Consider the following 23,308-nt stretch of genomic DNA (forward strand, 5'->3'; position numbering starts at 1 on the left):
GGTTTATACAGAACAGAAATTCTGCTTCAAAAATACGTGAACTCTTCCTTCTTATTGACTATTTCAGAGAGCTAGGACCTCGGGGGGAGGGGGGAGGAGAGGACGCCCCTGACAAGGCAATAATATCAATAGATGCCCAAAAAGCCTTTGACTCAGTCCATCATGATCATCTCATTCACACCTTAAATAACTTTGGACTGAAAGAAAACTTTACTAAGTTTGTTAATAATCTTTATCAAAATGCTACTACAAAGATAATGGTGAATGGAAATATGTCACAGGACATAGAACTACAACGTGGTACCAGACAGGGGTGTCCTCTCTCCCCCCTCCTCTTCGATCTTGCCATAGAGCCTCTTGCCATTTATATAAGACATCAAATTGATGGGATAAGGGTAGGCAGGAAAGAGTCTAAAATTGCTTTATATGCGGACGATGTTCTCATCTATATGACTAATACAAGATTAAATATACCTAAACTTTTAAATATAGTACAACAATTTGGGTCCTTCTCAGGGTATCAGGTCAATAATACAAAATCCGAATTATTCTGGATTACTCAGACAAAAGATTCATTGGTAAAAATCCCTTTTCACATAGCTCACAATTCTTTCCGCTATTTGGGAATTAACATTTCTCATAATCTAGATACTTGGTATTCGCTTAATTTCACTCCAATAATAAATAAAATCAAAGAATCCCTTAAAAACTGGCAAAATTTTCCATTATCTTTATCAGGACGAATAGCTGCCTATAAAATGATGCTCTTACCCAAACTTTTATACATGATACAGAATATCCCTCTTTTTATCAAGCGGAAAGATATTGATCTTCTCAATTCTACTCTTAGATCATTTATATGGCAGAATAGAAAACCCAGGGTCTCCCTTCAAAAATTATCTCTCCCACTGAAATATGGGGGTCTTGCGCTCCCAGATATACGAGCATACAATCAAGCTTTCCTAGCTCGCACAGTTATTGACTGGGTACATTTAAAGAATTATGTAACAGATAATGATCTGGAAAAAAACATAACCTATCCTCTAAACTTAACAGCATTGATACACAATGACCCCAATCAGATTCCGAATCAAATCAAGAAGTTAAAATCTATTTATAATCCTATTCTGGCATGGAAAAAGATTTGTGCTATATTGGAGGTAGAGCATCATGTTTCCCGGTATATTCCATTTCTGGGTAACCCTCAGTTTGGAGATGGAATACAGGAAGGAATATTCAGGAAATGGAAAATAATAGGCCTCAGCAATATATATCAGATTCTTGATTTTGAAAGAAGATGTGTCAAATCATTTGAAACCTTGAGATTAGAATTCAATATACCATACAAAATTTTTTTTGCTTATCTTCAGGCAAGACACTATGCTTTAAAACTCATTCACAAATATGGATGGAACTGGTCCCTGGATTGTCTTGGAAACTGGCTTGCTGTTGCCAAACTGGGACGCATGTCAATTGCATTTGGATACCACTTGTTGGTATCAGTAAAGGGAGCAAAAAATGTTGAGGCAACTCAGAACAAGTGGAGTGCACTGATCAAACAACCTTTAGATCCTCCACTGCTCCAACTATCAATACAAGAAACTGCTCGTGCCACTCTCTCCGCTTCTTGGAGGGAATCTCATCTGAAATTGTTATACATGACCTACTTTACTCCTGAAAAAGGATATAGATGTGGGAGTAGTGGTTTTAATTATTGCCCAAAATGCTCATTTCCGATGGCAGACCTCCAGCACATGTTATGGGCCTGCCCAAAAGTCAGGAATTTTTGGTTAAAGATTCAATTTTGGCTGAATAAAATAATAGCTCCTTTTCGAATAATATTATCATTAAAAATAATAGTTTTTCTGTTTCATCTAAATGAAGAAAACAATAAGAAAATTATTAACATGACTATCTTGGCAGCAAGACACCTTATTTTTAGTAAATGGAAACAGACAACAATCCCTAGATAACAGAAACTAAAAACTATCTAAAAAAGCAATATATACTGGAACAAATAGATACAGACCCAAATAATGATCGAGAGATCAGAAAATTATTCTTGAAATGGTCACTGTTCATTAAAGATTTACCATCCAGTGAAGTTGACTTCTTGATCTATCCCTTCAGGAATTCAGAACTGGTTACTCTTGGCATGTGGTAGTAATAATCAAATAATTCCCTTCTTCTTTTTTTTTTTTTTCTCTCTTCTAAGATATTAGAGGGTTAGGGTGAAGGATCAGAGGGGGGGGGAATGGAGGGAGGAGGAGGAAAATTAGAAAAGAATCCTAATCCAGAATACGTAAAGTATAATTCTTCGCTGTTTTTTTTTCTGTTATGTGTTAAGAATCAAATATGCCGAGAATGTACAGCTTAAATTACCTGATTTATTATGTATTTCTAAAAACTTCTCATAATATTTGTATCTATTTTAAAGTATTTTTGTTGAATGAAATTGTATTCTGAAAAGGATTTAAATAAAATATTTAAAAAATTAAAAGTGTTATCTGAATAATGAAAGTTTAATTTATACTAGACTGTCCCTTTAAGGAAGCATTCAGACAAAGTAACTAATATACCACTCAAGATTTAAACAAATGGGAACTCTAGTCTTAAGTCTGTATATCAATACAGTTCCTTTTTATCAAGTATCTTATATTTGTTTCCACCCCTAGGGGGAGTTTTTGCCACATCAATATTTTTTACAGAGAAATCAACAATACTAGTAAAGTGAGTGAGGTTAAAATGTCTGGCCACTGTTGAATCTTTACAGTAATTCTTAACATCATTTACATGTTCTCTTATCCTCACATTGACTTCACTTGTCGTCTTACCGACGTACTGGACATGACAAATATTGCATTGAATCCAATATCATAAGTCACTTCATCAACAGATGATCTTAACGTGTTAGTTGCATCCATCATGTTACATGTTAAGCAAGTTCTTGCTCCACATTTAAAACTCCCTTTCCTTCTTAACCAATGATTACCCCTGGTGGTCATTGTATTTGGAACCATACTCTGAGCCAATCTAGATGCCGAAGTCAATGTTTTTTTTGGAACAAACTTGCATTTATCAACATGACTTTGTAACACATTATCACCTGCAAGTATTGGCAAATTTCTTTTAAGAGCTTTAACTATCTGTGAAAATTGATTTGTGTATTCTGTAGTGAATACAATGCTGTCACTAAATGAGCGGTAAGCAGTACTTACAACCATTTTTCTATTGCCATAGTGCTGATTTCTAATTTGTTTTTCTCTACTTCAGTTGGATCATATCCCCTGGCTATCAATCTTTTACAGCCAGATTATGAGTTTTGCGTTATGGGTGACTTGCTAATAACTTGCAAGTTATTTCCACCGCTCACCTTTAATAGTGCTGCTATTACAGGTTTGCAAAAAAACGGCTTGTGCGGGCGATATGGTTGCGTTGAGCTCCATACCGCACCCAAATACAAGCAGTGTTTTGACGTGCTCGTGCACGATTTCCCCATAGACATCAATGGGGAGAGCCGGCAAAAAAAAAAGCCTAACACCTGCAATCGCGGAGCGTAAAGCTCCGTAACGCAGCCCCATTGATGTCTATGGGGAAAAAAAAATGTATGTTTAAACCTAACACCCTAACATAAACACTGAGTCTAAACACCCCTAATCTGCCGCCCCCGACATCGCCGACTCCTACATTACACTTATTAACCCCTAATCTGCCGCCCCCAATGTCGCTGCCACCTACATAAATTTATTAACCCCTAATTTGCTGCCCCCAATGTTGCCGCCACCACTATACTAAAGTTATTAACCCTTAAACCTCTGGCCTCCCACATCACTAACACTAAATAAATATATTAAACCCTAATGTAACCCTAAGTCCAAACCTAACCCTAATGTAACCTTTACACCCCCTAACTTTAATATAATTAAAATAATTCTAAATAAAACTTACTATTAATAACTAACTAATTCCTATTTAAAACTCAATACATACTTACCTGTAAAAAAACCTAAGCGAGGTACAATATAACTAATAGTTACATTGTATCTATCTTAGGTTTTATTTTTATTTCATAGCTAAGTTTGTATTTATTTTAACTAGGTAGACTAGTTAGTAAATAGTTATTAACTATTTACTGACTACCTAGTTAAAATAAATACAAATTTACCTGTAAAATAAAACCTAACCTGCCTTTTACTAACAACTAACATTACAATAAAATTAAATAAATTAAATTAACAAAATACATTTTTCTAAAGTACAAAAACAAACAAACACTAAATTACACAAAATAAAAAAATAAATTATCAAAAATAAAAATGAATTACTCCTAATCTAATAGCCCTATCAAAATAAAAAAGCCCCCCCAAAATAAAAAAATCCTAGCCTACACTAAACTACCAATGGCTTTTAAAAGGGCCTTTTGTAGTGCATTGCCCCAAAGAAATCAGCTCTTTTACCTGTAAAAAAAATACAAACAATCCCCCAACAGTAAAACCCACCACCCACACAACCAAACCCCCCAAATAAAATCCTATCTAAATAAACCTAAGCTCCCCATTGCCCTGAAATGGGCATTTGGATGGGCATTGCCCTTAAAAGGGCATTTAGCTCTTTTACATTGCCCAAAACCCTAAGCTAAAAATAAAACCCACCCAATAAACCCTTAAAAAAACCTAACACTAAACCCCGACGATCCACTTACAGTTTTTGAAGACCGGACATCCATCCTCATCCAGGTGGCGAAGTTCTCATCCAAGCAGGCAGAAGTAATCATCGAAGCCAGCAGAAGTCTTCATCCAAGCGGGCAGAAGTCTTCATCCAGACGGCATGAACTCATTTTGCAAATCCACAAATGATTTAACAATGTCTAAAGTCTCATCCGTAATTTGGATCACATTTTGCAGGCCTTTATTAGACCAACACTTAAAAGTTTTGGAAGGGATCCCTCCAGGAAAATTTGGATTTCCGCATATTGGTAAGTATTTGGAAGATTTCCAGTTAATATTTAATTCTTCACAGAGTTTGTGCCAGGCCAAAATGGGATTTAGAAATATCCCCATCCGGGCTATTCGTTTAGGTAATTCTATCTTAGATAAGTGCAAAAGAGCCTTCAAAGAAAATGGTGATACAATTCCTGACTCTAATTGCAAATTCGTTGAGTATTTTGTTTCTGTTATCCAATTGAAGATATATTTACTAAGCGTAGCTAGATTATAGTACCTAAGATTTGGAAGCGCTAAGCCGCCTGCTTTAGTATGTAGGCTAAGATTATGTATATAAATTTGTTTGTGTTTCTGTTTCCATATGAATCTCGCCGTTATACCATTAAAAAGGATAATGTATCTGGCCTTAATCAAAATAGGTATGTTTTGCAATAAAAATAATAATTGTGGAAAGAAGATAGTCTTAATCATGAAAATCTGCGATATGAGTGAGATAGGAAGCGACATCCAATTGTTAATTAATAGATTAGAGATCGGATTTTGATAGATTGCATATATTAAATTTCAAAAATTCCCCTTAAACCCAAAGTGAGAGAGAGATGTAAATAGATGATCCCAATTAATGAGATCAAAAGCCTTTTCGGCATCAACCACTAATAGTGCTATATTTGATTTGTTCAGTTTTTCTTTACCCTTATATTCAGTCCAGAAATACTCCAGAACCGTTAAAACCCTACGTACAGGGGCGTATTTAGGTTTTGTGCTGCCCTAGGCACTCAAAATTCTGCTGCCCCCCCCCCCCCCCCCCCGCTGCAGGTTTAAGGCCTTTTTTTAGACATAATATTTTTGGGGCAGAGTGTAAAAAATAAAGAAAATAATGTGTTTTTAAGTAGATGTTCACCAGGGCTTGCATTCACTCTGGTCACACACACATATATATATAAAGACATTATTTTGCAAGTCAGATGATTAAAGTGTTTATATCAGAAAAAAATATCCTTCACTGTATGATAGTTTGTCAGTAGGTAGTTGTTTAACCTTAAACATCTTCTTTGGTGATTGACAGTTATTTAAGCAAAATATCTGCTTGGATAAATATGTAATGAATATACAAACTGGCCTTTAAAAGTACTTAAAAAAGACAACAGTAGTTATGATAGGTTTAGGAATTGTATCCTAGGGGATAAAGTCACATGATACAATCATAATAAAGTATATACTTGTATTGTTTCTGAATGTATTAAATGCATACAACATATTTTCAATTGTGTTTTAAGTCACATAGTTGTATAGATTCAGCAATAAATACTTATTCTTTGCATGTATGACAGATAGACAAACAGTAAATGTACAAGTATTTAGTGACTAATCCGTTTAAGTATTTTAATGCTTAATGAAGATGTATTGAAGGGAGAAAGGCATATGCTGTTTCACAGTGGTCACGTTGTAGTGCACACTGCACTGTGTAGTCTGTGTGAGTCTCAATCACGCGGTGGAGCCAGGAAGAATACCGCATTCCCTCTCAGTCCAGGCCAGGCTGCGCAAGTGAGCTCTGCCTCCACTGTCACCACGTCATGCACACCCACATACAATCCCATAGGATAGCAATAGCCGGGTTATCCATTTAAGTCATTAGTAATTGGTTGATTTAGCCACCCGGCCCTGAATTCAGTAGAGTGGCCCTAGGGACTCAAAATTCTGCTGCCCCTTAAAAATCTGCTGCCCTAGGCACCGGCCTTGTTGGCCTATGCCTTAATACGCCCCTGCCTACGTATAATTTTAGATACATTTATGCCTATCATGAACCCTGCTTGATCTTCATAAATTAATTTCCCCAGATATTTTTTTAACCTATTTGCTATAATAGACATGAGAATTGTGTAGTCATTGTTAAGTAGATATATTGGTCTGAATGCTGACGGATTTTCTGGATCTTTATTTTTTTTATGTACCAGTGTAATGGTAGAGGCCGAAAAGTATCTTGAAGGTATTTTATTTACAAGAAAGTATGAATTAAAGAGATTCACTAAAGTTTCTAGGATATGGTCTTTTAGGATTTTATATAGTTCAACTGGAAGTTGGTCTGGACCAGAAGCTTTATTTGTTTTCGATATTTTGATCTGCGCTATCACCTCTGCCACTGTAATTGGAAGATTTAATGCCTCTAAATCTTGTTCCGAGATCTTAGGGATTTTGAAATTGTTCCAAAAACTATGTTTATTCTGCATATTAATCTCATCCCTCTTATAAATCTTCTTATAGAAGTTATAAAAAGCGTCTCTTATTTCATTAGGTTTAGTTACAACTCTACCTTGAAATCTGATTTTATATTTTTTTTTATTACTTTGTCTATTTTTAATCAGGATTGAAAGATATCTAGCCCATCTTCCATAGTTTCCACGATATTTTGCACTCATGTAATTTTTTTTTTAGTTTTTTTTAACTGACATTTATATGGTGTGAGTAAAGATTCCCTGTCAGACTTGTGAAGGTGTGTCCCACCAACAGAGATGTGGAAGATTTTCAGATCATGCTTGTGCAAGAGGTATCAGTTTGCACAACATGCATTTCTTACTCATTTCAAATTGGGATTTTTTTTTAAAGGGATATGAAACCCAATTTTTTTTCTTTCATGATTCAGATAGAGCATGCAATTTTAAGCAACTTTCTAAATTACTTCTATTATCAATTGTTCTTCGTTCTCTTTGTATCTTTATTGTATCAGAACCTGGGTAGCGCTTGCTGATTGGTGGAACAATTGATAATAGGAGTAAATTAGAAAGTTGCTTAAAACTCACTGCATGCTCTGTATCTGAATCATTAAACATTTGAGTTTCATATCCCTTTAACTAGTTCATTCAGAAACCAACATCATGTTTAATTGCGGTTTCTTCATATATAATAGAAAATATTGCAGTATGTCAAAGCTCCTTGACGACACTGCATATTTTGAACTTTTCTCCATATGGAACTCCAGTTCATATACTAAAATTTCCAAGTAAAAGTGATACTAACAATTTAAACAAACAATATATTGAGGTTGATTACCATTCAGATTAAAATAATATTCATTCATACTCCTTGTCATGTTATGGTTAGAATCTGGATATGAATGAAGGCGAAACCAAAGAGCCCAGCCCTAAATGAACAGTGGTTTTGACCAGTTTAATCGCGAGGCTACCATTAACGTGAACTTGGACTGTACCATCTGTTTGAATATGGGTGTGGATCGGGTCGCTACCTATTGCACAAAATGAATTTAGGATTGTTATGGTGACGGAAAGTCATAAGGCTCAAACATGATGAGGCGAAACTATTTTCTGCGCATGTGTACAACGCGCTCTAGTTGTGCTGTGCATTTTGTGCGCGTCCTCGCGGCTATCAGCATCGAGCTCACGGCCCTTTCCCAGCCTTCTAGCCTCGCCCCCCCGCAGCGATATCGCCGGCCTGGTCATCCAGGGAGGAAGCAGCGCCGATCCAGATCTCCTCAAAACACGACGACAGATAACCGTGATATGGCACAGCCTTAAACTCCCGAATTTTAAGTGACAAAGAAGAAGTCGTCAGGTTATCCTGGACACCAAAATATACAAACATGAGTAACACAGCAGTCCCGAATAACAAGGCGTCCAGGAAGGTGACGAACTGCGGCTCTTTGCTGCTTACCCAACAGGAAAATGATACTCTGTATGGTTACCTGGGCAAGAAGTGCGTGGTGAGTACTTTTATGGTGCTTTGTATTCTTATTGTGATATACTTCATGGTCCTGTGATAAACATATTTATGTTTCCCATGAGTTGACAGTGTCATTCTGCAGGCCTGTCACTCACCTGTGCGTCCCATGTACTGATAATCTTATACTACAGACCTGTCACTCACCTGTGTGTCCCTTGTACTGATAATCTTATACTACAGACCTGTCACTCACCTGTGTGTCCCAAAAACTGATGATAGTCTTATACTGCACGCCTGTCACTCACCTGTGTGTCCCATAAATTGATGATAGTCTTATACTGCAGGACTGTCACTCACCTGTGTGTCCCAAAAACTGATGATAGTCTTATACTGCAGGCCTGTCACTCACCTGTGTGTCCCATAAATTGATGATAGTCTTATACTGCAGGCCTGTCACTCACCTGTGTGTCCCAAAAACTGATGATAGTCTTATACTGCAGGCCTGTCACTCACCTGTGTGTCCCAAAAACTGATGATAGTCTTATACTGCAGGCCTGTCACTCACCTGTGTGTCCCAAAAACTAATGATGGTATTATACTGCAGGCCTGTCACTCACCTGTGTGTCCCAAAAACTGATGATGGTATTATACTGCAGGCCTGTCACTCACCTGTGTGTCCCAAAAACTGATGATGGTATTATACTGCAGGCCTGTCACTCACCTGTGTGTCCCAAAAACTGATGATGGTATTATACTGCAGGCCTGTCACTCACCTGCGTGTCCCAAAAACTGATGATGGTATTATACTGCAGGCCTGTCACTCACCTGTGTGTCCCAAAAACTGATGATGGTATTATACTGCAGGCCTGTCACTCACCTGTGTGTCCCAAAAACTGATGATAGTATTATACTGCAGGCCTGTCACTCACCTGTGTGTCCCAAAAACTGATGATAGTATTATACTGCAGGCCTGTCACTCACCTGTGTGTCCCAAAAACTGATGATAGTATTATACTGCAGGCCTGTCACTCACCTGTGTGTCCCAAAAACTGATGATAGTATTATACTGCAGGCCTGTCACTCACCTGTGTGTCCCAAAAACTGATGATAGTATTATACTGCAGGCCTGTCACTCACCTGTGTGTCCCAAAAACTGATGATAGTATTATACTGCAGGCCTGTCACTCACCTGTGTGTCCCAAAAACTGATGATAGTATTATACTGCAGGCCTGTCACTCACCTGTGTGTCCCAAAAACTGATGATAGTATTATACTGCAGGCCTGTCACTCACCTGTGTGTCCCAAAAACTGATGATAGTATTATACTGCAGGCCTGTCACTCACCTGTGTGTCCCAAAAACTGATGATAGTCTTATACTGCAGGCCTGTCACTCACCTGTGTGTCCCAAAAACTGATGATAGTATTATACTGCAGGCCTGTCACTCACCTGTGTGTCCCAAAAACTGATGATAGTATTATACTGCAGGCCTGTCACTCACCTGTGTGTCCCAAAAACTGATGATAGTCTTATACTGCAGGCCTGTCACTCACCTGTGTGTCCCAAAAACTGATGGTAGTCTTATATTGCAGGCCTGTCACTCACCTGTGTGTCCCATAAACTGATGATAGTCTTATATTGCAGGCCTGTCACTCACCTGTGTGTCCCATAAACTGATGATAGTCTTATATTGCAGGCCTGTCACTCACCTGTGTGTCCCATAAACTGATGATAGTCTTATATTGCAGGCCTGTCACTCACCTGTGTGTCCCATAAACTGATGATAGTCTTATATTGCAGGCCTGTCACTCACCTGTGTGTCCCATAAACTGATGATAGTCTTATACTGCAGGCCTGTCACTCACCGGTGTGTCCCATAAACTGATGATAGTCTTATACTGCAGGCCTGTCACTCACCGGTGTGTCCCATAAACTGATGATAGTCTTATACTGCAGGCCTGTCACTTACCTGTGCGTCCCATGTACTGATAGTCTTATACTTCAGGCCTGTCGCTCACCTGTGCGTCCCATGAACTGAAGATAGTCTTGTACTCCCCATGAACTGATGATAGTCTTGTACTGCAGGCCTGTCGCTCAGCTGTGCGTCCCATGTACTGATAGTCTTGTACTGAAAACCTGTCACCTGTGCGTCCCATGAGCTGATGATAGTCTTGTACTGTAGGCCTTTCACTTGCCAGTGTTTCCCATGAACTGATGATATTTTTGTACTGCAGGCCTGTCACTTGCCAGTGTGTCCCATGAACTGATGATCATCTTGTACTGCAAGCCTGTCACTTGCCAGTGTTATATACCACAGATATTGTGTACTGCAGGGGTTATTATTTGTGACCTGTCAACCAATAGTACTGGACATATTATTGTTATCTGATAATGCTATGATGCAGTCATTACTGTGTACACTTAACATACCTGTGTGTCCGATTGTAGGCTAACCCCCCCCCCCCCTTTTACTGTATGCTGCACAAACAGTGAGCCCTGTGCTGTCGCCCTGTGCTAAGCATGCCTGTGTATGCACCCCTATCTGATTGTAAACAGCAGCGGTAATGATTGTATGCCTGATAGACAAACATACCTTACCTGTGTGTACCAAGGATACAAATTACTTTTGTTTACTGTAGGAGTAATTATCATCTGATAGCCAAACAATACCTGTATGTCCCATGCTACCCTGTAAATCAGTTATTGAAGTCTATAGGAGCCTGGCAACTAAAATGACTCATGTCCTATGCAAGGATTCAGATTTCTCTTACTGTATATTGTGGGTAGAAATAAGGCCCGATATGTCATAAGTGCAAAACAGATTTGTGTGTTGTATGATAGACAGGCTACAAATCCTACTTATACTGAGCCTTATGCTTTTACCCCGTGTCTAAGAAAACAAACAAACACTGTCCCACACTTTATTCTACCAGGGCTTTTACTTCATACAGTGTCCTTGAATTTCAGTCCAGTTCACTACTGCATAGCAGAGAAGCAAATGCATGGTCTGTCTTAGGCCAGATTACGAGTGGAGTGCAAAATTGTGCTTTTGCAAGCACGATATTTTCACTCCACTCATAATACCAGCGCATGTATATGTGCACTGTTATTTGAAGTCCAGCAGTCCAGCAAAAGGGGGTAAGTCACGCAGTGATGGGCAGCAAATTGAAATATATATGAATATATTCATTTATATTTGTGTCTATATGTGTATATACACATTTTAATACATACATATGTGTATGCATGTGTATATATATATATATATATATATATATATATATATATATATATATATATATATATATATATATATATATATATGGAACATGGGAACACACAGTCCCCATAGACCGCTATGTAAAGGCAGTTTTCTGTGCTGTTTTTTTCTAATACGCCTAGCTCTTAATGTGTACTAAGTCTGTCCATCGTATTCTGTATATGCTGTTTAGGTTATTTGTATTTTGTTGTTTGTGTTCATTTTCTGGTTCTTGTACAGATGCTTATGTCAGGATGCCAGTCTATGGAGTCAGTATCTTCTTTGTTCATTCCATACAAGACCAGAAAAAAACAAAAAAACTGTCGTGTAATTTAGAATGTGTCCTTTTTTTTCCTCACAAACTTTCTTAATTCTTTGTTCATAATTCAGACATTGGTTTATTTATTATAAGATGGGTACTGATCCTATTTACAAAAATTGGAGAGTTATAAAAGTGTGTGTGTGTCTTATATTGATAAAGATCTGTATCAGACCAAGTTTAATCTTTGTATAACCATTAAACTTGGTATTTCAATAATGCGTAAATGTTTCATTATTTTTGCCATTTTTTGCCGTAAAATACATCTGAAATTTGTGCATGGTCCACTTTCTCCCAGGGATGCTTGGGTTAATACTTTTAGCTAATTTATCTGTGAGGTTTTGTTTACCCCCTCCTACCTCACATTCTCTGTACTAATTTGTTTTTTTTTAAGGTGGATTATCAGTTTTGCATCAACAATCATGATAGGAAAAGTATTCTTTGCAATAGTAGTGAGCATACAAAGTAATTTAGGTGTTGATATTGTGTATTTATATCTAAATCTAGGATACCAAAATAATAAGAGTGTTGCATTTATTCCATTGAATTGCTCAGTATTGCTTCAGACTTGAGAAAGTAAGGCATTTTTCAGAAAGCTTGTCTACTTATAAGTAGTTAGTCCAATAAAAATGTATCATTGCTCAATGCAATACTCTTGTTATTTTGGTATCCAAATCACTAGACTATCACGGCTAATCCATTCAACGTGACTATATAAATATATATATTTAGCTATTAGATCAAGATTAAAAATGAATATATGTCTGTTTATTTAAATAATAGTTTTTTTTTTTTTTACTAATTGACTAACAAGTGCTCGACAAATCTGTTTAAAAATTAGGAGCCAGTAAGAATATTTAGGAGCCAGACAGTGGTAGCTATTGGACATGTGCGATTCGATTCGGAAATTCGGCAAATTTGGAGATTCGGATCGAACCGAATCTCCGAATTAAAATAGTGCCGAATATACCCAATAATTTTGGATTTATTCGGTAGATTCGGATGGCCATGGATTACACTAGTATTGTACAGTATATTAGGTTATATCACTCTGCTATGGGTTACACCTAATGTACAGTACATAATACTAGTCTAATCCCATCTAACACTTACCGAAATTCCGAATTTCCGATCCGAATCCAGCCGAATTTATTCGAATCCAAAACAAATCCGAACCGAATTGATTCAAATTTTTCCGAATTTGAATCGCTCCGAACCGAAATTCAAAAAAATCTGAATCAAACCGAATTTTTTCGCCATGCACATGTCTAGTAGCTATATATAGATATATGGAGACTAACCCAAAAAGATAGGAGCCAGGGGTAAAATTCTAGGAGCCAGTGGCTCCCTGGCTCCTGGGTTTGTCGAGTCCTGAACTAAGCTAAATTAGTGCTAAACCACCTTAAGGGAATAGGAGAGGGGAGGCTACCCAAGCACATGTTTATGCTATATCTGCGTATTAGTTTGTGATTCAATAGCAAGGGTTTGTTTGTTCTGGGGGACAGGGATATCAGTGAAATGAGAGAACATAAAATAATATGCTGCCTTATTTGAAAAAATAAAGCTTCATTTTTCATTGCAAAATTCTTCTCAGATATACAGCTCTTGAGCACAATGCTTACCAATAGGGATTTATTTAATGTGGAGTGGGGCAAGTTATCCCATAATAATGTCCTTTTAATTTAATTAATTAATTTAATTAATAAATTAATTAATATTGTGTCTCAAAGAAAGACTAGTACACTTTACAGTTGATATTTTTAACTTTAAGCCATCTTTAAATACAAATTAAGGAGAGAACATTTAAAAATATATTTTATATACATACAGCAGGGAAAGTTTCAGAAGAAAAGACCAACTTTCTAAAATTAATTTATCTGTACTAAAATACTGCAATATCTCCAATTTTTAATCATATGTTTTGATGTCCTTCATGATGTAAACAAAACTTTATAAAGATTGAAAGCTGTGAAATATCATTAACACCACCATTCTTTGAACCAACTACCGTTTCTATAACGATTATCCCATCGTACATTTTATAGTTGGGTTAGTATTGTAGTTCGTAAGATATTTTATGATATATTTTAACAATAGAAAGGTTAAATAAACCTGTATATTTTAACAAATTCAGTTGTTGTTGCTAAACCTATTTACATTGAGACAGAATGCCATGAAGTATTCTCGGTGTTCTTTTTGCCTGCACAGAGAACGTATACTGTTCACTGGATGCACTGATTGAGCTGCTGTATCTTGGGAGCTTTTCCAACCCTCAAAAAGCATACAGTGAAATGTTATGATCTCAGACATCTTTCCTGTGTATTTATTTATTTGTTTGAAAGTGTTTATTTTAATATGAGACTGGGAATTCTGTGAAAACGGTCTTTCTCTTTTGTATATGCTGCGTGTGTTCTGTCATTGAAATTCTGTGAACATTTATAAATATAATAACTATCTTGTGTGTACATAAAACACTTGTGCACATCTTGCTCCCTAATAGCAAACTACAGACAGTGATTCTTTTTTGTATTTTTGTATAATATGACTATTATAATTATGTATGAAAAGTAAAACCTACAAACTGATAGTAAACCCTAGTGTTTGTGAAACGCTTGGATTTACCAGTGGAACAAATAAAGGGGACTTTCAGTCATGAAGTATAAAATACTTAATGCTGAAAGTTCCTTTATTTGTCTCAAGCGTTCCTCACACTGAGTTTATCAGGCAGCCCACGGCAGAACGCTAGTTTCCACCTCTTAGCCAATAGCCGTGCGGGTCAGATAGCTTTCTGCCGTGGGTGGCCTGAGGTGCTTAGCGCGGCGAACACTTCAGACAAATAAAGGAACTTTCAGCATGAAGTGTTTTATTCTTCATGACTGAAAGTCGCCTTTATTTGTTCCACTGGTAAATCCTAGCATTTCATAAACGCTAGGATTTACTATCACTTTAACAATTTGGAAACGTATAAATGCTGCATTAGAGGAGAAATAATGCAACACACCCTAAGACTGTTCTATAATTGTAATATGTATTACTTACTGCAACGCATGAAAATCACAGCACTTCTCCCTAAATAAGCCTGCATAATTGTTATGAATGATTATTTGGAAAACACAGTGCCAATGCCCAAAACAAGTACCAAAATAAATCTAATAACTTCAGCCTGGTGCCTGTTCACTGTATACTTCAGTGATTTACAAACAGGGTGCCAGTTCACTGTATACTTCAGTGATTTACAAACAGGGTGCCAGTTCACTGTATACTTCAGTGATTTACAAACAGGGTGCCAGTTCACTGTATACTTCAGTGATTTACAAACAGGGTGCCAGTTCACTGTATACTTCAGTGATTTACAAACAGGGTGCCAGTTCACTGTATACTTCAGTGATTTACAAACAGGGTGCCAGTTCACTGTATACTTCAGTGATTTACAAACAGGGTGCCAGTTCACTGTATACTTCAGTGATTTACAAACAGGGTGCCTGTTCACTGTATACTTCAGTGATTTACAAACAGGGTGCCTGTTCACTGTATACTTCAGTGATTTACAAACAGGGTGCCTGTTCACTGTATACTTCAGTGATTTACAAACAGGGTGCCTGTTCACTGTATACTTCAGTGATTTACAAACAGGGTGCCAGTTCACTGTAGCTAGCAAGTGTTCAGTAAACATTTTATGAAGCCTGATGAAACAGCCATTGGCTGAGAAACGCGTTGCCTGTTATTTTTACAATTTTATTAAAGTCACTTTTTAATATTTTGAACACTTGCTGCATCTTTCTTTGGGATATATATCTTTTATCCTTCTCCTGAGGAATATTTCCTTTTTTGGACCAATTGTGGGATCCTTTTGCACCTCTGAATCCACTTGGATGTCTGGCCACAAGTCTGTTGGGTGACTGAATTGACCCATTCATGCCTCTATAGCACCACAAGAGGTGCTTTACACTTTGTGAGTATTATTCTTCTCTTTGCTTGTATTGACACCTTTGCACCAGCAATACTAGGCCATATTGGCACCTGTGTTTCCCTTCTGCCTATACAGACATCAGCTCCTGTGCAGGAAGTTGGTCTTCTGGGTGACCGAATAGATCCCAGACCGTATATATAGCACTAACTGAGGTGCTCTACTAAACGTGAGTTTACTCATTACTTTAAGATCTATTAATTCTGGATCAAACAATATTGGGCCATGTGGCGCTTCTGTCTTTTCTCTTCATAGATTGCCGCTCCTGGATCCTGGCCTGGATCATCACAGATAGCTGCCTCCCATCTCAATAGAGACTTTCACTTTATTATCACTGTGTTTGTTTTGATTGTTTATTATTTGTATTACTCTGTATCACATTGTTATTGATTAACACTGTATAACATTGCACATTGTATGATTTATCACTCTTAAACCACATTGATACTGGTTTATACAGCATATCACTTTGATTTATCACTTTAGTATTATTTAGATTTGTTAATATTAATCTTTAATATTTAGCTATATAAGTATAGAATTATTTGGTCACATCTCTTCTCTTACACTTAGGGCGCCCCCTCTCTTTCTTTTTTTCAGTTCACTGTATACTTCAGTGATTTACAAACAGGGTGCCAGTTCACTGTATACTTCAGTGATTTACAAACAGGGTGCCTGTTCACTGTATACTTCAGTGATTTACAAACAGGGTGCCTGTTCACTGTATACTTCAGTGATTTACAAACAGGGTGCCTGTTCACTGTATACTTCAGTGATTTACAAACAGGGTGCCTGTTCACTGTATACTTCAGTGATTTACAAACAGGGTGCCTGTTCACTGTATACTTCAGTGATTTACAAACAGGGTGCCTGTTCACTGTATACTTCAGTGATTTACAAACAGGGTGCCTGTTCACTGTATACTTCAGTGATTTACAAACAGGGTGCCTGTTCACTGTATACTTCAGTGATTTACAAACAGGGTGCCTGTTCACTGTATACTTCAGTGATTTACAAACAGGGTGCCAGTTCACTGTATACTTCAGTGATTTACAAACAGGGTGCCAGTTCACTGTATACTTCAGTGATTTACAAACAGGGTGCCAGTTCACTGTATACTTCAGTGATTTACAAACAGGGTGCCAGTTCACTGTATACTTCAGTGATTTACAAACAGGGTGCCAGTTCACTGTATACTTCAGTGATTTACAAACAGGGTGCCAGTTCACTGTATACTTCAGTGATTTACAAACAGGGTGCCAGTTCACTGTATACTTCAGTGATTTACAAACAGGGTGCCAGTTCACTGTATACTTCAGTGATTTACAAACAGGGTGCCAGTTCACTGTATACTTCAGTGATTTACAAACAGGGTGCCAGTTCACTGTATACTTCAGTGATTTACAAACAGGGTGCCAGTTCACTGTATACTTCAGTGATTTACAAACAGGGTGCCAGTTCACTGTATACTTCAGTGATTTACAAACAGGGTGCCAGTTCACTGTATACTTCAGTGATTTACAAACAGGGTGCCAGTTCACTGTATACTTCAGTGATTTACAAACAGGGTGCCAGTTCACTGTATACTTCAGTGATTTACAAACAGGGTGCCAGTTCACTGTATACTTCAGTGATTTACAAACAGGGTGCCAGTTCACTGTATACTTCAGTGATTTACAAACAGGGTGCCAGTTCACTGTATACTTCAGTGATTTACAAACAGGGTGCCAGTTCACTGTATACTTCAGTGATTTACAAACAGGGTGCCAGTTCACTGTATACTTCAGTGATTTACAAACAGGGTGCCAGTTCACTGTATACTTCAGTGATTTACAAACAGGGTGCCAGTTCACTGTATACTTCAGTGATTTACAAACAGGGTGCCAGTTCACTGTATACTTCAGTGATTTACAAACAGGGTGCCAGTTCACTGTATACTTCAGTGATTTACAAACAGGGTGCCAGTTCACTGTATACTTCAGTGATCTACAAACAGGGTGTCAGGAATCTTTGTCTTAGCTAAAGGCTGTATCATACAGATTTCAGGAGAAGGATAAAACCAGACTTTTTACCTATTTTTGTTGATTAAGGAAGAGCATGCATTTTTACATAACTTTCCAATTTACTTCTATTATCTAAATTGTTTCACTCACTTGGTATCATTTGTTGAAAATCATATCTAAGTATGCTCTGTAGCTGCTGATTGGTGGTTTCTTTAACAAAGGATACTTAAAGAATGAACCAAATCATGTAATAGAAGTAAATGTTGTTTACAATTGTATTCTCTATCTGAATCGTGAAAGAAAAAAAATTGGGTTTCATGTCCCTTTAAAGGGACACTAAACCCACATTTTTCCTTTTAATGATTCAGAGCATTCAATTTTAAGCAACTTTCTAATATACTTCTATCATTTATTTTCTTTTTCCTCTTGCTATCTTTATTTAAAAAGCAGGAATTTGAAGCTTAGGAGCCAGTCCATTTTAGGTTTAGCACCCTGGATAGTAGGGATGCACCGAAATGAAAATTCTGGACAGAAACCGATACAGAAAATTCAGGATGATCCTGGCCGAAAACCGAAACAAAACCGAAATGGTTTTTTTCTTTTTTAACTACAGTGTGTGTGTAGCTGAGAGAGATTGTAGGCGGGAAAGATCCAACAAATGGACATGGTCACTTGTACAGTAGGGCGTGATCTGCACTGAAACTGGAGCTCTATAAGGGAGAGCGTGGTTATAGCCAGACAACAATACGAGGTGGACATGTGTTTTGCTTTTGGGTGTAGTTATCCATGCGATGAGCGTGGCTGCACCTGATCATCTCTCATTGTATCTCCGCCTAGTTCCTGGTTCGGGTCTCACACTGACCCGTCGGATTATATGTCCGGAGCCCCAAATGGAGTCTGCCTGTCACCTATCACCAGGACCACTGGACTTAGCTACAACCTTACGTGCAAGGTGGTTATAGAAAATTACTGTGCTTTTTTGTATACACTGTCTGGTGGGTGCTAATTTGTACCAACTGTGTGCGAGCTTGGGGCTTATGCTTATAAAGTGTGCACGCATATTTGCCTCAGGCGAATAGAATGTCTACGCACATGAGGCTGATGTATGAGCACTGTATATAAGGCTTAAAGATATTCACTGTGTGTGTGCTTAGGGCTGTGTCTGATAATATCAATTGTTTATAAACATGTTACTTATCCTCCTTTGATATTTGTATTCACTATTCAGAACTTTGGTTTCCTTCTCTGCTGGTTTCAAATATCATCATGTAATGGTACTTATGTGTGTGCTCTGTGTACCATGCCAGTGCTGTGCTGCTCACCTTATGCTAAGGATAGACATGTAACTCAATAGAACAGGGGGGGGCCTGTTCATTTTTAGCCATTTTTGTCCTCTTTGGGCCGAAATTGGAATTGCACATTTTCGGCAGGCCCGAATTTTGGTGCATCGCTAGTATTATTCTTTATTTAGTTCTGTGTAACAGAATCAGATTTAACCATTTTTGTTTTGTTACCAATTATCAAAATAAAATATAGTCCTAGAAAACTATTATTATATGCAAAACAGTAAGTCAAGTAATGAACTCAAACAGCAGCTCTAGGCTGGCATCAAATTTAAAATATGCTACACATTAATTTTGCCGAAAATAAAAGGCAAAAAAAAACGAAATAACAAAAAATGCTATTTTCGGCTGAAACTTTCTGCGGCCGAAATTTCGGTGCATCCCTACTGGATAGTGCTTGCTTATTGGTGGCTACATTTAGCAAACCAATAAGCAAGCATAACCCAGGTTCTCTACCAAAAATGGGCCGGCTCTGCTATACATTTCTGCTTTTTAAATAAAGATAGCAAGAGAACAAAGAAAAATTGATAATAGGAGTAAATTAGAAAGTTTCTTAAAATTGTATGCTCTATCTGAATCATTAAAGAAAAAAAATTGGCTTTAGTGTCCCTTTAAATATAAACTACGTACTAATCAACAAAGGTTTTAAATATAACTTTTATATGATTGTATTCACGGAGTCCTTGGGTTGATACAAGTATTTATTTGATACATTTTGTCCTGTGTCTAAAAAAATTTGTTTCATAGTTGTACTTTTACCTTTGTACTCATGGACAGTGCTGCAGAATTTGTCGGCGCTTTATAAATAAATAATAATGTATACTAAGGGCGACCACCAACCCTAGAGTGTTTTCTAGTATTTTTCTCTGTTTCAAAGCTGTCATCTGCAAATGTAGTCTAACTCTGCTTGAAATGTATCTTGTTTTATTCTAAAATATAATTCTTGGATCAATCAATTTTGTATGAAGCTTAGGATCTTGTCCTTTTTTGCTAGGAACCATGGAAAATATTTAGTATTAAGTGAAATACATAACATATAGCTGTGACTCAATGGATTAGTAAACTCTGATAAAGCTGATGTATAAAGAAAAATGAAAATGTCAATATGCTCTTTATCTGTAACAATATACCTCCATACATACTTTATACAGTTACAGTAATGCAGCCAAATTACTTATGTTTTTTTGAATTTGCAGTTGGAGCAATTTAAAGGAAAAGTTAACTTTAATGTACCACTCTGCAGCCTCTTAAATATCTTCGAAATTTAGGTAGACCTTTTCATTCATCCTTTTTTTTTTTTTTTTTAATCTTAACTAGTAAACTTAAAATTCTACCTTTTTTTTAGACCGATACCTTCTCACGCCATAACTCTACCTGGCTAAAAAAATAAATAAAAATGTTTTCGAATGACAGTCCCCCACTGGCGTCCCAACTGACTCGCTCTACGCTCACAATTCTAAATGTGCATGCGTGTCTTACGGAAATCTCGACCTGTATAGATGCACGATCATGAGACACACATGCGCATTCTCTGCTTGTTCTCCAATTTTGTCCCGGCAGCATAAAGCAGCGAACCAAACAATTTCTTGCTCCAGATTCTTAAAAAATAGTAAGTATAGTTCTTAAATGAAGGTATTTATAAAGGGTTGTTATAATGCTCTTATAGTTAATAACTGTGGAGTCAGATTTTAATATTTGGGGACATATGTTGATCTAATTTAGAATTAGTCCGGTGACAATGAGGTTAATTTTTGTATGTTGGTATCATTTGTAATTGCTTGGGTCAATTGTGATCTCGTTTTGAATATTCGGTTGGTATTTAGTTATATAATAATCTTGGGCTATATTCTCCAGTAGTGTCACAGAATGTTACGGCGTTCTCATTGTTCATAACTTAAACTCTTAGGGGTTCCTCGGGGCTGTTATACTTGTATGTGGCATAACTGGGTACTCAGGTGTTCTCAATGCAGATCACTGGACACTGAGGGGGGAGATCTCTTATTTGTCATTGACAATAGTTCAGCCTAAGCGGTTTAATACGGGCACAAGGCTGGCTGAGTATATTTGGGAGTATGGAGTTCTCATTGCACATTACAAGGTGCACTGAGGTTATCACAGAGCACAAATTAGGGATTTCGATTTCCTCACTATGTGTAATTTGTAGCTTTGATTTTCTTTTTGGTGATTTCTGTGGACTTCACTATTCTCACCATATATTTATGAAGCTATCGTTTTAATATTTGGCTTATTTGGGGGAGCAGAAACCAATACTGCTTTTGGCTACAGTAAGGTACCCCTGAAATTGACATTGTATTATCATAGCATAACATTCAATTGAAATGTTTTCTCGAAATAAAATGTGTGTGTCTCTCTGTCTCTCTGTCTCTCTCTCTCTGTCTTTAAGCAACTTTCTAATTTACTTCTTTTATCAATGTTTCCATCTTCTCTTGGTATCCTTTATTGAATGAGCAGCAATGCACTACTGGGAGCTAGCTGAACACATCTGTAAGCCGATAAGAGGTATATTTGTGCAGCCACAAATCAGCAGCTAGCTCCTGAGCCTACCTAGGTATGCTTTTCAGCAACGGATATCAAGAGTACAAAGTAAATGAGATAATAGAAGAAAACTTGAAAGTTGTTTAACATTATATAATTAAGTATGTTATGGGGTTTAATAATGCTGAAGCTTAAAGCATTTTTTCACATGAACAACCCCAGGTTAAGGGGTCATGATCTCAATTTGGAGTAGTAGATTCAATAGTAATTTTCAGACGCTCTTCTTTAAAATGATATGAAACCCATTTTTTTCTTTTTATGATTCAGATAGTGCATGCCACTTTCTAATTTATTCCTATTATCAATGTATCTTTGTTCTCTTGGTATCTGTATTTGAAAAGCACAAATGTAAGCTTAGGAGCTGGCCCATTCAGCTTATATTTCTGCTTTTTTTTTACCAAGAGAACAAAGAAAAATTGATAATTAGAGTAAATTAGAAAGTTGCTTAACATTTCTGCTCTTTCTGAATCATAGGAAAAAACAAATTGTGTTTTACATCCCTTTTTTAAATGAGGTGATTGGTTCAAAGAATGGTGGTGTTAATGATATTTCACAGATTTCAGACTTTATAAGTTTTGTTTACATCATGATGGACATCAAAACATATTATTAAAATTGGAGATATTGCAGTATTTTAGTATAGGTAAATTAATTATAGAGAGTTGCCTTTTCTTCTGAAACTTTCCCTGCTGTATGTACATAAAATAGTTTTTTTTTAACGTTCTCTCCTTAATTTGTATTTAAAGAGTGCTTAGAGATAAAAAATATCAACTGAGACACACACTATTGATTAAAATGACATTCTTATGTTATAACTCCACTCTACATTAAATGAATTCCTATCGGTAAGTATTGTGCTCAGGAGCTGTAAAGCCCTCCCTATTCTTCAGCTGGACACAACTGAGTCAGGAGCAAGATACAGCACCTAGCAACCAATCACTCTCTGTGTCCTGATCAGGACTTGCACGGGAACGAGCAATGGTTTAACTGTTTTGCTTGGGTTAGATACAGTTACCAACAAGCATTCATGCAATCAATTCTGCTAACCGAGAGCATTTTATTAGATTAGAACAGCATTTGACAAATTTCATGTTAAACTTTAGTAGGTGACATTTGTGGAGCCATCAACACTTTTTTTTTCTTTTCTCTCTTTTTAAACTCAACATTTTTTTTGCATGTGAAAATATGTGCTATAATCCTCAAAATTATGAGACAGGGATACAATTCTATGAACTGTGGCTCC

At 36.9% G+C, this 23,308-nt stretch overlaps 1 protein-coding gene across 2 annotated transcripts in view; it reads left to right on the forward strand.

Moving 5' to 3' along the window:
* Nucleotides 1–8,296: 8,296 nt before the first annotated feature.
* WASL (WASP like actin nucleation promoting factor) overlaps nt 8,297–23,308 on the forward strand; it is a 503,517-nt gene continuing 488,505 nt past the window's right edge. For both annotated transcript variants that reach the window (XM_053716658.1, XM_053716659.1), the window contains exon 1: nt 8,297–8,658. In XM_053716658.1, coding sequence (XP_053572633.1) covers nt 8,539–8,658 — 120 coding nt within the window. In that variant the 5' untranslated portion in view covers nt 8,297–8,538. The remainder of the gene's footprint in view (nt 8,659–23,308) is intronic.

Source organism: Bombina bombina, chromosome 6 (genome assembly GCF_027579735.1).
Source record: "Bombina bombina isolate aBomBom1 chromosome 6, aBomBom1.pri, whole genome shotgun sequence".
NCBI classification, from domain to species: Eukaryota; Metazoa; Chordata; class Amphibia; order Anura; family Bombinatoridae; genus Bombina; species Bombina bombina.